Source organism: Xenopus tropicalis, chromosome 7 (assembly GCF_000004195.4).
Source record: "Xenopus tropicalis strain Nigerian chromosome 7, UCB_Xtro_10.0, whole genome shotgun sequence".
Taxonomy (NCBI): Eukaryota; Metazoa; Chordata; class Amphibia; order Anura; family Pipidae; genus Xenopus; species Xenopus tropicalis.
Window position 1 is genome coordinate 62,091,110 of NC_030683.2, and position 15,622 is coordinate 62,106,731.

General features: G+C 41.3%; 1 protein-coding gene across 4 annotated transcripts in view; it reads left to right on the forward strand.

The window, feature by feature from the left end:
* The window catches only part of wdfy4 (WDFY family member 4), a 229,389-nt gene that overhangs the window by 81,629 nt on the left and 132,138 nt on the right, over window positions 1–15,622 (forward strand). For all 4 annotated transcript variants that reach the window (XM_031905200.1, XM_031905201.1, XM_031905202.1 and 1 more), the window contains 6 exons: window positions 1,180–1,784; window positions 2,323–2,416; window positions 12,165–12,379; window positions 12,511–12,569; window positions 14,205–14,364; window positions 14,630–14,706. In XM_031905200.1, the coding sequence (XP_031761060.1) occupies window positions 1,180–1,784; window positions 2,323–2,416; window positions 12,165–12,379; window positions 12,511–12,569; window positions 14,205–14,364; window positions 14,630–14,706 (1,210 nt within the window). The remainder of the gene's footprint in view (window positions 1–1,179; window positions 1,785–2,322; window positions 2,417–12,164; window positions 12,380–12,510; window positions 12,570–14,204; window positions 14,365–14,629; window positions 14,707–15,622) is intronic.

Genomic DNA, 15,622 nt, shown 5'->3' on the forward strand with positions numbered 1-15,622 from the left:
CAGTGTTCCCAGGGATTACAGTATCCAGTATTTAATCGTGGTTCTCCTCTTGGGTAAAACTGGGCCACTAACTAAGCAGGGGTGACCGACTCTAACAGGCACTGGAACCTGGGGCTCTAACCTACTCTGATCAGAGAAGGGACCTGACTGACTACTGAACCTTCTGGTTCTTATAAAACAATTCCCTAAATCCCTAACTGGGCCCTAAATCTGCACTAGTTACAGTTAGGGCCTATTGGACCTGGAACCTAATGGTCCTAAGGTGCAAGGAGAGTAAAATCCTTCCCTGACTGACACTTACTGGCACACTAAGGGGAACCTGCAGTTGGTGCAACCTTTCCTGCACTTTGCCAACCATGCATCCCAGGAGGTCTCTCTCCTTGCTGCCAGATCTGTGCATGCCTTATTGCCTTGATTTCCTCTTTCCCATCTCTTCTTGCAAAGTCACATGGTATCAGCCTTCCTGTTTCCAGATTGTCTAAGGCTGCCATCTGCAGTCTGGAGGTGACATTTGCACAGTCCTCATTTGCCTGCCTGTTACACTGCCCCCTCCTTTGAAAAGATGCATCCTCGCATCTGGTTAACTGAACACAATAGTCTGAATGCCACTTGGGTGCCTTTCTCTGTCTCTGGGGCCTGGCTTGTAAGTTAGGAGGATCTGTAAAGTTCTGAGGTCCAGGATTTACAGTTGGATCAGGCATTGTGGTGGCATGTAGCAATGGTTCCTAACCAGATGGTTCCTAACCATCTGTCTGATGGAGTCATTGGACTCCATCAGACAGCTGTAGGTCATTTGAATTAGAATGGTCAGAATCCTCATCAGGGAGTGGAATTGCAGATTCACCTGTTGGGAGTTGTTCAGGTAACAGAGGGTCTTGAGGGGGGGCTGTTCAGCCAGTTGGGTACAAGGGCCAAAAAATGGTTTCAAGCGTGCATAATGCTGAAGAGAACAGTGTTTTCACTCTGTATCACATACTCTATACAATACATCAGACAATTTTTGAGCAATTACATATGCACCTTTATACCTTACTGTTTCCTGATTGTCTAAGGCTGCCATCTGCAGGCTGGAGGTGACATTTGCACAGTCCTCATTTGCCTGCCAGTTACATTATATATATGTGTGTGTGTGATTTGTTTATAAGATAACATATGTTCTTTGTGTTTTACATTTGCCAGTCTCTACAGAAGACACTAAAGTCACCTAAAGAGCAAACCAGTTTCAGAAATGCAGCTGGGTTTGATGTGCTTTTGTCTCTTATTTCTGACATGGAAGGATCTTTACATGATCCACCTGGAAAGTGTTGGTCAGAAGTCCAATCAGCCAATATTTTAGGGTTAATCCAGGCTACAATGACTGCTATGTCTGCTGCCCTATTCCAGAATGTCCCCAATCAACACTTTTCCCAGAGCCAAAGGATTTTTGAGAAGATGGCAGAAGACTTAAAGCAGTTGGGCTGCTTTTCATCTCCACTAGTATATCAGACACATATTTATCACAATCAGATGAAATCAAGAGGGAGATCTCTTCAGGAACTCTTGGCTGTGATCTATGGTTGTCAGACATCATGTTCACAATCGCTTAGAAACTGTTTTATAATACTTAGTCTTCTACTGGGTATGGCGGCAGGCAAACTTACTTGTAGATGGCAGGAACATGCCATCAAGCAAATTACTATTGAACTGCCAATAAGAGACATGCTGCCAGCATATGAAGAGAAAAGAGAAATGGAAGAGGAGTTAACCAACTTTATTCAATATGCATTTTCTGAAGTCTTGGACAGGTAACATTACATTGACTATTTTATGCTTTTTTGTTAGCTAGAAATCCCCCTCAATGTGAATAATGCCTAATGCCCACCACTTCTATAAAGCAGTGAAAATGTTGGGAATTAAATTTAATTTTACAACAGAAATTTATGATCTGTGGGTTGGGAAACTAAAGCCAAGTCCCTGTGCTATTTAAGATTACAATCCTCTTTAAACCCCTCTTACTATGATTAACAAAAGCAAATTGCCATGTAGGAGGTGCCCCTTTACACTCATGTTTATGCATGTTATTTACACAATGGTGGCATCTTTTTGAATTTTTTCCAGCTCTGTAATATTTTTATGAGCCGGTGTCCAAAATATTATCCTGTATTTAAAAGTTAACCTGCCATGCAAGTAGACTAACACTATAGTTACAGTGTGTTACTGTTTTTTAATGTATTGTATGCTATTTATGAAATGACACTGATTTACCAAGTTTGTACCAAATGTGCAATGAAAAAAATCTCTTTTTTTATTAAGCCATTTACTGATGTTATTATGTTTCCACAGTAGTTCCACAGAAGACCTTGTGACTGTGGAGCCTGGTGCTTTGTGTGTCGTCATCAGCCTAATTCAGCAAGTATACAGTGAAGAGAATCAAGAGGTATTGAACTAGTGAGTGGTGTGGACACATTAGGACATCTTTATTAAACTGCATTGTGTGTTTCAATTAGTGAACACTAGGTGGCAGCAATATCATATTTTAAAAAAAATCATACTTTAAACTGCATATTGTTCTAAAAAAAAAAGATGTTAAAAAGAGGATATATTTTTTTCGGAAAGGTTAAAACCTAAAGGGTCAGGGTTGTTATAGTATCTTTATAAAACTAAATAGTGCACAAAAAAATAAATAAGAAGAGTGGTGTATCAGGATGCAGTGGTGTATACAGTACCTAAACTATTTATACATTCCCATTATTCACCAATGTTCTGGAACATTTAAAGCTTTACACTGTTAGAGGCTTGCATAAAGTTGTTGCAGCTGTGAATAAGAGCAAAGAAAAACAATCAGACATAGCAAAGAATAGCAAATGTAGAAGATGAGACCATCAGCATTGCGTTTTATGTTGTGAAACTCTATTGAAGCACCAATGATCTTGACACCATTCATAGTGGTAATATTATTTTATAACAACTGAAAAAAGATACTAGGAGAGCTTTAATTCTACAGTCACATTCAACCTCATAAATTAGCACTTTTTGCGGGGGGGGGGCAGAGCAGAATGCCGAGCAGCTAAGTCGCATCTCACGGCAGCTCTGCTACTAAGTACCCTGAGCGGACTATTCTGACCACCCAAAGCGACACCAACTGCACGTACCTCAGTGCCCCTCGGACTACTGACCACTCCGATCGCAAAGATGGGGAAAAATTCGCACAGGGTGCACTCAGAAACAGTGGCGAAGTTGGGGCAGTTTGCGCACGGCGCGAACCAAGATGGCGCCCGCAGCCCCACGCCACCTACAGAACAGCCTGCATCGCTTCCACCCGCGTCAGACAACCTAGAAAACCCTGCCTCCTCCACACAGGACATCTTGGCGGCAATAGCGACCTGCCAAACATCGATCATGGCCACGCTGACAACAAAAATAGAGGAGGTAAGAGTGGAAATCTCCCTCCTCAAGCAAGATGTACAGGCCATAAGAGAATGCACCGGGGCCTTAGAGGGGCGCATAAGCACCCTAGAGGACCACAAAGCTCCTATCCCAAGCAAGTTATACCAAATGCAGAAGCTAATAAAACAAGCCACTGATAAACTCGAAGATATGGAGAATAGGCAGAGACGATCAACCATAAGGGTAGTAGGCCTGCCAGAGAGAAGTGAAGGGTCAAACCCGGAAACTTTTCTGAGCACTGGCTTAAGGACTTACTGGGAGCAGAGGTATTCTCACCACAGTTCGTGGTAGAGTGGGCCCATCGAGTCCCCACAAGGCCGCTTCCACCAGGCACCCCTCCCCACCCTTTCCTGATCAAACTACTGAACTATAGGGACAGAGACACTGCCCTCCAGACCGCACGCTGGAAAGGAAATCTACTTTACCAGGGCACAAGAGTCTCACTATACCCCGATTACTCAGCTGCACTCCAACGCCAACGGAGTTCATTTGCGGGAATCAAGAGACGTCTCCGCGACATGGGCATAGTCTACAGCATGATATTCCCAGCCAAACTACAGGTAGTGGATGGAGACAAGGCCCAGATATTTGAACATCTGGATGGGGCAAACCGCTGGCTGGAAACACGACCCAAAACACCGCCACCACGGCCAGCACAGGCGAGCCCTCCATGCTCCCCGCCCAGATCTCCGCATAACTAAGAAAGCGGCACCCGAGTAGTGAGTATAAGACCTTCATAGACCCCACAGTTCTGTATGTTACAAGGACACAAGGTGGACCTCTCAAAGAGAACTCAAGAGCGTTGCCAATTGGTACGAAAAAGGCGACAAATGTGGCCGCCTACTCGTCATACTATCCAGAGAACCGACACAGCTGACAGCTAGACCAAATCCAAAATACATTCACTGCCTTTTACTCTGAACTATACAAATCTAAATTCCAGCACTCCCAAGAAGCCCTAGACCAATAACTAGATAGCATCCCAATCCCCAAACTTACTAGAGAGGGAACAGATCTACTCAATCAAAAATAACACTAGAGGAAGTAGCAGAGGCAATAAAAGACTTTCCCACAGGTAAGGCGCCAGGACTTACCCATTGAGTGGTACAAGGCACACGGCGATACCATATACCCTTAATTGGTAACCCTTTTCAATAAGATCCCTCAGGGAACCTCTCTCACGGAATCCTCCAGACTGGCCACTACAACACTAATCCTAAAAGAAGGCAAGCCACCAGACAAATGTGGATCATATAGACCAATCTCTCTCCTGAACTCTGATGTTAAAATCCTAGTGAAAATTCTAGCGAACCGCCTAAAGCAGATAATTGAACACCTAATTCACCCAGATCAGACCTGTTTCATGCCCAACAAAGGCACAGACATCAATATAAGACGACTATACACAAACCTTACTACAGTACACCAGAACTCGGGAGAGACAATAGTGGTGTCTTTGCACACAGAGAAGGCCTTCGATACAGTAGAATGGCCCTACCTGTGGCAGATCCTAGCAAGGCATGCACTGGGAGATAAATTCATAAAATGGATCAAGGCCCTATATGATTCACCTAGAGCCAGGATACGGATAAACTCGGGTCACAGGAATTCAGTCTAGCAAGGGGAACCAGGCAGGGCTGCCCATTGTCGCCGATGCTCTTCGCCCTCGCCATGGAGCCCTTAGCCATACAAATTCGAGCGAATCCCAATATAAAGGGACTCCAATTACAAAAACTAGAGGAAAAACTGTTATTATATGCAGACGATATGCTGGTGTACCTGGCAGACCCGAGAGAGTCCCTGTCCGAACTCCTGCAAGTGACGAGCTGGTTTGGGGGATTCTCAGGACTGAGGGTAAATTGGGAAAAGTCCCTGATCTTCCCAATAGACCCAGGTGGAAACAGTGACCCCGCACACAGCCCACAACTCCAATGGGTAGACAGGTTTAGGTACCTAGGAATTGAAATTCACAACGACCTCTCAAAATTTATAGATCTCAACCTAACCCCAGTCATACGATCCTTAAGGCTCAAAACCCAAAACTGGACCACGCTACCACTCTCCCTCCCTTGACACATAAACATAATCAAAATGGTATTCCTACCCAAACTGCTATACGCGTTTCACAATTCCCTGGTAATACTACCCAAAAAATGGTTCAGAAACTTAGACGCTATAGTCAGAGGGTTTATATGGGCAGGAGAACACCCCAGAATAAAATGGCAGACCCTTCAAACCCCACTCAACAAAGAAGGCCTAGCACTACCCAACTTCCAGCTGAACCCCAACCCAAACAACCAAGCGGTGGTACTAGAGGCAGCGGTGATCTTCTCCTTTGAGGCATTAGCAAACCAACTGCACAGAGGTACCTCATCGATATACCCCCTCACACTGGCAATGAAAACAGTAGTCAATATATTCCAAAAAACAGTGGTCAACACGTATATAAATTGTCTAAATGGACCATACTATGGGGCAACGATGCACTCCCCCATCTCCGGGCAATACCAGAAGTTAGTACTTGGGCAGCGGCGGGGGTGAAACACCTTGGGGATGTAATCGCAGCTGCAAGATTTAAGCAGTTTCCACAATTACAGATGGAATTTGGACTGCACAACCATATGCTGTTTAGGTTCCTCCAACTACGGCATGCACTTAACACTCAATTCCTCACATCATAACATCACTAGAGCGATACCTGAGGTGCCCTGACCTCACCAAACAAGTAAGCTGGTTCTACACCATCCTCTTGCAAGATGATTTTGACCCACACAAGTATTTCACCCATAAGTGGCAGCAGGACCTCCCACAGCTAGAGGAAGGCTCCTGGAAAGAAATCCTAAATCAAATACCTGACACCAATATCTCCTCCAGGGATGTATGTATTTATGTATGTGTATCTTTATTTATAAAGCGCTACTTATGTACACAGTGCTGTACAGTAGAATACATTAATACAAACAGGGTGATAATAATAGATAAATACAAAGTATAACAATAAATTCAAGATAAATACAGCTGCAATAAGTTAAGAGTCAAGGACACAAGAGGAAGGAGGTCCCTGCCCCGTAGAGCTTACAATCTACAGTATATGGGAGGGTAACTTACAGACACAAATAGGCAAATATAAGTGCTGCAGGTCTCAGTGGGTGACACTACAATATAAGTGCTAGTTCCCAGATCAGGTGCTGGGTGAGTGCTCCAAAAGGTAGTCTTTAACCTTAGTTTTAAAAAGACTGAGGGAGGATTCTCTCTGGAGGAAATCAGGGAGGGCATTCCAAATGTAAGGGGCAGCAAGGCAGAAAGGTTTAAGGCGGGAAACCGCAGTAGTAGTGGGGGGCGCAACCAAACGATTGCTCTGCGAGGAACGAAGGAGTCGGCCAGGAACATACGGAGACACAAGGGAAGAGATGTAGTGAGGAGCAGAGGAATGGAGGGCTTTGAAGGTTAGAAGAAGATAGGGATAGGTACATACACACTAAGTTCCTCAACCGAGTCTACCTGACTCCTCACAGGCTGGCCCAAATCTACTCGGGCTACCCAGATATTTGCCCTAAATGTAACACCGAGCAAGGCACTATACATGCATGTCTTTTGGGACTGTACTGAGATCCAAACATTCTGGTCTGAGGTACTGAATTACAGCACTGCAGTTCTGGGACTACCACATATCCGACCTCCTACTCTATGCCTACTCGGATGCACGGAAGGACTATCACTTAACAGATACGACGAACTATGTCTCCTCCAATTTCTACACTTTGCCAAAAAAGCAATCCTAATGACCTGGCAGGTGACAGCCCCCCCAACCCTGGGCTTCTGGAAAAAACTCATCAACGACATGCTTCCCAGTCAAAAACTAACATACCTGGCCAGAGGATGCCCAGACAAATTTAACAAGATATGGGACAACTGGATCAAGGACATACACCAACCTGGAATGCCGCCATAAGTCACATACGGGACAAAACAAAGAGACACAGAATCACTGATTCAAGACAGAGGAGCAAACAAACGGACACAAAGAACAGACACTGGACTAGTAGATAAAACTTTAAGACTCTTTATTAAAACATAATATAGGGCCATGGAGCAAAATAAAACAAAGACTAAATGCACCCGATACCTACGGAAGCCCAACACCCACCCCCCCATCTGCACTCTCCTCCTTCTTCCCCCCCTACCCTCTTATTCTGTTTGATTTAAGCAAACTAAAGAAAAATGCAATAAAGAAAATCTTTCAAAAAAAAAAATTAGCACTTTAGCCCCTCCTTCCATCCTAAAAGATAAATATCCTGCATGAAAATCAATTGTGCTTTTTTATTTTTTCTTTAAAACCATCCAGTTTCCGGCTTCAATAAACCATTTTCAGTAAAGTGCAGTTTACAGGAATCCTAGTTTTAGCTGAAACTTCACAATCTCAAGTATTGACGACCTAGACAGAATCAATCCCCCCCCCCTTAGTTCATCCATTGAATGCAAAGAAAAGCTGCCAAACACTTCTCAACTAAAGAGAGTCTTATAATGATACAAAATGGATTTTAGGTTCCCACACCACCCCTTATTTATCCCTATACATTATATAACCAAAGATGAGGGAAAAGCAGAAAATCAAGATCAATAAAGAATGTAAGCACTCACCTATCTTTTTGGTTGAATTGGAAAATAAAACAGGGAAGCAACCAAAGCAAAGCAAAATACAGTTTTTTCCAAACCTTTTTTTATAATTTAAATACATGTGAAGAAACCCAGTAAAATGATAAATTGTTCTTCCAAAGACAGAAGCAAGTTATATGCCTAAATACAACATGTATCATATTCTCCATATGCATTATTGGACCATTATCATTTCTATATTTTGGAAGAAAGACCCATTTTCCAACTAGCTGCAAGCAGAGTTTTCTATTGATTAAGTTTTTTGAGAATGCAGTATGTAAATAGATAGACAGACAGGCATTATATGTTATAATTATATTCCATCATGTTATACATAGGAACTCTATTACTTAAATCAAAGAGGTAAAATCAGCATTCCAAAATACAAAGTACTTGGTAATGATACATAATTAGCACTAAACGTCTCAAAAAGTCTACTAATGTTATCTGACATATCACTGTGTTAAAGGGTTGATTCACCTTTAAGTTAACTTATAGTATGTTATAGAAAGGCCAATTCTAATCAACTTCTCAATTAGTCTTCATTATCTGTTTGTCATAGTTTTGAATCATTTGCCGCATTCTTCTAACTCTTTGCAGCTTTCAAATGGGGGTCACTGACCCTGAGCCAAAAAATGATTGCTTTGTGAGGAGTTTTTTCTATTCAGGTCCCCTCCCATTCATATATCAGTCTTTCATTCAAACCACACCCTGGTTGCTAAGGTAATTTAAATCATAGCAACCAAATAGCTGCTGAAACGTCAAACTGGAAAGCTACCGAACAGAAACTGAAATAATTAAAAAAAACTACAAATAATAAAAAATGAAGACCTATTTCAAATTGTCTTAGAACATCACTCTCTACATCATATTCAAAGTTAACACAAAGTTTGGCAACCCCTTTTAATGTTAATAGGATTGGAAAATAAAAAACAAAACAAACAAAAAAAAACAGGAATCCTGATTAAAACAGGAATTGCATGGTAAAAATGGTAAAATATACAAATATACTTACACTAAAACATACTAATAGTTGTATAAACTTAATACATATTATATAGTTTATAGATAGTTTAATACACCATAAAATAAAAGTTGAAATTGTAATGAGCAATTGTAATGATATATGCTGTGCCGTTGTCATATGTCTCCAATCTCTCAGTGATGCAGGTAAGTAGGAATGGTCAGAAACAGTGTTTCTGCAAAAAATAATTGTGGCATTGCATCCCTGTAAGTAAAGGCATAGCCCTCTGCATAAAAATCAGAGCTGGGGTAGCATATGACCACCTATTATCCAAAATTCCCACTCCCTTAATCTCTGAATCCTACCTGTCCTGGCTCACAGAGCTCCTATACATCTTTATGCCTCAGAAGAAGAAGTTCACAGCACACAACAGTTAGAAAGAAAAATATACAGTGCAGTAAAAGAAAGGTGAAACATTGTGAAAAAGTGAAAAAACTCCACATTAAGGGGCAGATTTATCAAAATTAGAGCTCACCACAGAAAAATTCACCCAATTTCTATTCATTCCTTTAGAAGTGTATTTATCAAATGGATAAAAGTTAGAATTCACCATTTGATAAATACCCTTCTAAAAATCCCATAGGAATGAGTATCACACTTTATCTGTGCTGAGCTCACATTTTGATAAATCTGCCCATAAAGGTGGCTATACACTGTAACAGTGCTGTCCAACTTCTGCGGTGCCGAGGGCCGGAATTTCTCTCGCATACATGGTGGAGGGCCGCTAATGGAAGCCAGTTTTGGCCACTCCCTCATTTTAAACCACACCCACTTCAAACCACACCCATTTTGTCACAATGGTCGCTGCAGGGATATCAACCATCATTCATATGTTAAAGAATGATATTATGTCATATTAAGACACACCCTTAAATCAATATGCCGCCTCCTCCTCCCCTGTGGATAGCACAGCAACCCCCAGCATATAATTACACACCTTAGGGACCATTTAATGGCTATTTCCAACTGCTAACAAACTCCCAGACCAAACCCCTGCCAGGTTCACCTCCCACAGGCAGCATAGGGCAGGCAGAATATGGCACACACAGGCAGCACTCTGCCTGTCCTATGCTGCCTATGTGCCAAACTCTGCCTACCCTATGCTGCCTATACACATCTGAGGTGTGAATAGGTGAACAATGTGAGTTAATACAGCCTGAGCCTGAGGTGTGAACACTGCAGGGGGTGAACAATGCAGAGATTAAAAAGTGTGAACAACACAGGGGATTACATGTTTAAACAATACAGAGGGATTACAGCCTGAATCTGAGGTGATAACTATGCATGGGGCCAGTTAAGGTTAGTACTGATACCATTTAAAGCTAACACAAAGTTAAGCCATCAAAGCAGCCAGACAGGTGGGGGGCCACACAGAGGGGGGTCGAGGGCCGCATGCGGCCCGCGGGCCGCCAGTTGGACAGCACTGCACTGTAAGATCCGCTCGTTTGGCGAGGTCGCCTACCTACAGGTGAGTGACATTGGGATAATTTGATCATTTTGCCCTAGGGCCAAATGATCAAGTTAAAATGACGGGCAAAGGTGCCATCAGATCGGGGACTGCACAAACCGGTGCGGTCCCCGATCTGACGGAAAAATCAAACCTGCCCAATATAGATTTGGCCAATTCCAAGCCAGATGTCAGTCATTTAGGCCCAACTGTGGTGTCCATACATGGGCAGATAAGCTGCTAAATCACTCTAAAGGACCGTTATTGGCGGCTGAAATAGGCCCATGTATGGCCACCTTAAGTCTCTATTGCAGGGACCCTCAAACTTCTTAAAGTGATACTGACACCAAAAAATTTCTTTTAAAAATATGAACCTACTTCCAAACCTATCTATAGGTCATGTTGACTGTTTTTTCCTAAAAGTCCTGTTTCTCTACATAAATCCTACTGAAGATCCTGAACCCAACTGTCTAGCAGCCCGACTGTAGCTTCTTAATCTGTCAAAAGGACTACGCCATAAACTGGGAGGATTCAACTTGCCGTTTGCTTCAAAGGGTTCCCCCTCCCTCCCTCCCTTGCATACCATTGCATGGCGTTGTGAACTAGATAGCAGGCAGGCTTGATCTTTCTGTTGCCTGCCTACTTCAAAGGTCTTCCCAGAAAGAATTAAATAGCAGGCCATCTTAAGCTCTCCAGTGCCTGTCTGCCTGCCTGCTTCTAAGGGCTCTCCCTCCCCCCTCCCCATTACACATAGACAATGGAGCTGAGCTTGTCACACACCGTCAGAAAGTAGAAAGGGCTTGCAGGTTTGTGATTGGGCATGTTTATTCACTTGGGAGGCATTTCAATTAAAACCTGTTAGAGGGGAACAAACATGGCTGCTCCGTGGGTCTGTAAATCATGCTACCATAATTATGAAGTGAAAAAACTTTGCAGATTTAGTTTATAAGGAATTTAAAGCTGATACAAATTAAAACACAACAGCAGGTGTAAAAACAATTTTTAATTGGCTGTCAGTATCACTTTAAGCAAGGGGCCTGTTCATGGTCCCTCAGACTGTTGGGGGGCCAGATCACCGCCACCACCAACCCACAAACTATGGCCCACTCCTGCATTCTCTCTCTTCCAGCTCCCCCTCCTGCACTCTAGTAGCAAAATAGGTTACAAGTGGTGTGTCAAATACTAACTTGCTTCTGCAATGAATTATGAATCTTACTTCCATTAAGAAACTACAGATGTTCAATTGGATAAGGGTTATTCCTCACTTCATTGTCTTTAAATACATCAGAATGTACTTTTCAACAGGACTGTGTTCTTTTGATCTCTTATTAGATCAATACATTTGTTCCATTTAAATTAATACTGTGAAATTAGACTCATGTTTTCTAAAAAAAAGTATTTTTAAAGTATTGGATGCTATATGTTTCTGCTGTTCAGTTCCTGCAAAAAAACCTTGGACTGTCTTCTGAAGATTTATTCTTTTTACAATATATTAGCTTTTTACTAAGAACTAGAATTTAATAGGTGTTGAATAATTAATGTACTTGTATGTGCAAATGTATGTACAGTGAAATAAAGCTTAAATAACTGATTCTTCGCTGGTCTTTTTAGTTGTCTAAGGAAATTCAGTGTGCAGTTCTTGAGCATATCCATTCGTTGGGCCGAAGTGAAAGGCAGCGGCAGTTTCTCTGTGAGTCCCAGCTGCTGAACTGCATTGTCAGGTTCTGCAGGGAAACCCTGAGTAATGATGGTGACCCACTGCGACTAACCCTTATTAGGCTCTTTGAGAAGCTGGCATCCCAGGCAGTCCAACCTAATGTGTTAAGGTGAGATGACTTTTTAAGTTACACATTGAAATCAGCACTAATAAAAACAGCAATGCATCCATGGCCCTGGATCAATATGTCACCAACAAAAAAAATTACTTTTTTTAACTCCATTGTGTCATGTTTTGCAGACAATTCCTGTGCTGTGGGATTGCAGCAGAGCAGTGCTGTGAACATGAGACCACCACAGGTAAATAAAAGATTTATTTTGAAATTATATAGCCTCAGTTTATACCACAAATTTAATTTGATTAACTGTAATATATGCTCTGCCCATACCAGACTGTAATATATGCTCTGCCCATACTAGACTGGGACACATTAAACAATATGCTGATATTATTTAAGAGCCACATTTAGAACTAACTTCATGTTGAAATTTCAAGCTCATTAACAGCATCTTACTGCAGACTATTAATTGCTGGCTTGCAGTTAATAACTGCTATTGCTATAGGCAGGCACTATATTTTATATATTCATGCACTCTATGTGCAGTACAGTTCTGTCTTTACAACAGTCTATTTATTAACTCTTCTAGCGGACTATCCCCTTCTGTTGTGCTAAATATCACACATTTTAATTTGATGTAGCTGTACATGACTCTAGGCACCAGATGCATACAATGATTCTCTGCATATAGTGAGATTTTTTTTTCATTTGCAGTTAGATGGTTCCTGTATTAAATATAAAATACATTATAAAATACAACTTGGTTTTATATGCATATGCATTTTCTAAAACAGAATGAACATAGGGGAGTCCCAATTTAAATAAAATACTCACTCTTTCAACTATTTGGGCCCATGGAATATACATAGGGGAGTCCCAATTGGAAATAAAATACTCTCTGTTTCAACTATTTGGGCCTAAGGAATATACTTAGGAGAGTCCCAGCTAGAAATAAAATACTCACTGCAGGATGAAGTATAATTGTAAATGAGATCTTACAAGTGAACGAAACTCAATTAAACTTTTTAATGAGAGCTTGTTACTATGTACTATTGGTAGGCACAAGTCCTAGGTGCATAAATTGATGCAAACTGCACCCAATAAAATGCTATTTATGTAGGGCTTTTGTCTACTTGCACCCCCAACAAGAGTCAAAACAGAATCAAATACCATGGCTTAACTCCTGTTGTGCTCTTTAGTACTACTGCCCATAGGTGCAGTCACTTTGCTCAAGCTGGATAGTGTACATGTAAGGAGCATGCACGAGGACACTTGCCGACACCAATAAGCAGACCTTTATATGGCCAACGCACTCATGTGTGGGACATTCACAAAACATGACTGCAACAAAACAATTACATCGGAATGATGGAAAAGCAAAGTGCAGTGGGGTAAAAACCATTGTGATTTGTGCTAATTATTTGCACTTTGCCTATCTTTGTAGATAACTCATTACAGTGCTAAATGTGCCTCCTAGGGGCTTTCAGAGAATCTGACATCCAGGGTCCATTCACATAGAATTTAGATAGAGACAATGCCAAATGGTTTCATGGTAATATCGGCTTATGGTGGAAATAATAAAGGGCTAATGGAAAATTTTCCAGTATGGGGTAAACTAGTAGATCATCTGGTACGCTGACCCTGACCCTTGGACTGCAAAAAGTAAAGTTGTCCATACAATGCTAGATTAGCTTGTGGGTGGATCTGGTCTAATTTAGCTACTCGCACACTGTGCCAAATCGGGGTGCTCCAGTTGTTGGCTTGTTATACATTTATTATGTAACATTTCAGGCTTGTCTTCATGAGTGAATACCAGTTTTCATTCATTCATTTCTCTTTATGTCTGTGTCTCTCATTTATCTATTTGTTTTTATAGATATGCAGGCAAATGTCTACAGCCACCGCCTTTCCTCTTGCTGGGTTCTGCATACATCTATGAGTTTGGTCTCCATGACATCCCCTCGTAGATTCCAAATGCACAATTCCTCTATGTCACCTTCATTTGTGGAGTTTGATATGTCAACACATGGATCAGGGTATACAATTTAATTCTGAGCAGTTGTTGTGGGAAATATAGGTAGTGGGATCTTACGAATTTAACAGCAAAGTAAAAGTGGATCAATATAAGTCTCATTTGCACCCTGCTAGTGTGGCATGCTAGGAGTGCTTAAATAGTCTCAAAAGTGTGTTGCAACTCTACCTACTGCAGTCTTGGTTTATTTGCTATGCTAATGTTACTTACACTATCAGGTGTGAGTAATGTTAGAGAAACAAATTACTTTTTCTTCTCTTACATTTCAGGTGTTTGTTCCTTCCTTCAGTTGGTTCTATTTTGGGTTCTAATGTTGAGGATATCTTGTCTGGGGGTGTAAGAACAGGTAGGTTATTTGGAACAAATTTTTACTTTCAGATAACATTTAAGACTGTGTAACTGCAGGAAATGACTTTGTGACCTCCCTCCATTAAGCAGTAATATTGGAGACCTCCCCCTGTGACCCTGTCACTTTCACCAGCTCATCAGCAAAAAGCGATCATTACCTGCTACACTGAGCTATAAAAACATAGCACACTCTAGAAATGATAAGCGTTTTAACCCTGGGTCACACTTAATGGTTTAGATGGTATCAATGAGCGAAGATTCAAAGAAGAGCCAAGAATTATAGGATGCGTTTGTCTACCCTTGTTTAACAATAGTTTGTATACACAGGATTACTGCCTGAGGAGAAATATTTAAAAGGGGGTCATTTATTAAGTGAATCTGCCATGTCTTTGTATTTAGTTCTTTTTTCCTTGGGGGTCGTCATTAATTAAAATGATTTACTTCTGTTATGCTGTCTATCCAATATAGCTTGACGAAATTGCAAAAATAGCTGTAGTATTAGTTTATTAAGTATATGAAAAAAGTTAGTACTGCATCTTTTTTATTTTTTGGAATATTAATTTTTCAAGACAAATTTTTGAGAAATGCAGCACATAGTTACTATTATTAACATTTATTTATAAAGCGCCAACATATTGCACATCGCTGTACAATAAGTGGGTTTCATACATTGGACATACAGAGTAACATATAAAGTAATCAATAACCAAGAGGTGAAGAGAGCCCTGCCCAAAAGAGCTTACAATCTACAAGGAGAAAGGGTTGAGACACAAGGTGTGGTTACATAGTTACAAATTTGGTTGAAAAACTACAAAAGTCCATCAAGTTGAACCCTTCCAGGCAAACCCCAACCCACACACATACTGTAGACCTATTTCTGACCTATCTATACACTCACATATTAACATAAATAC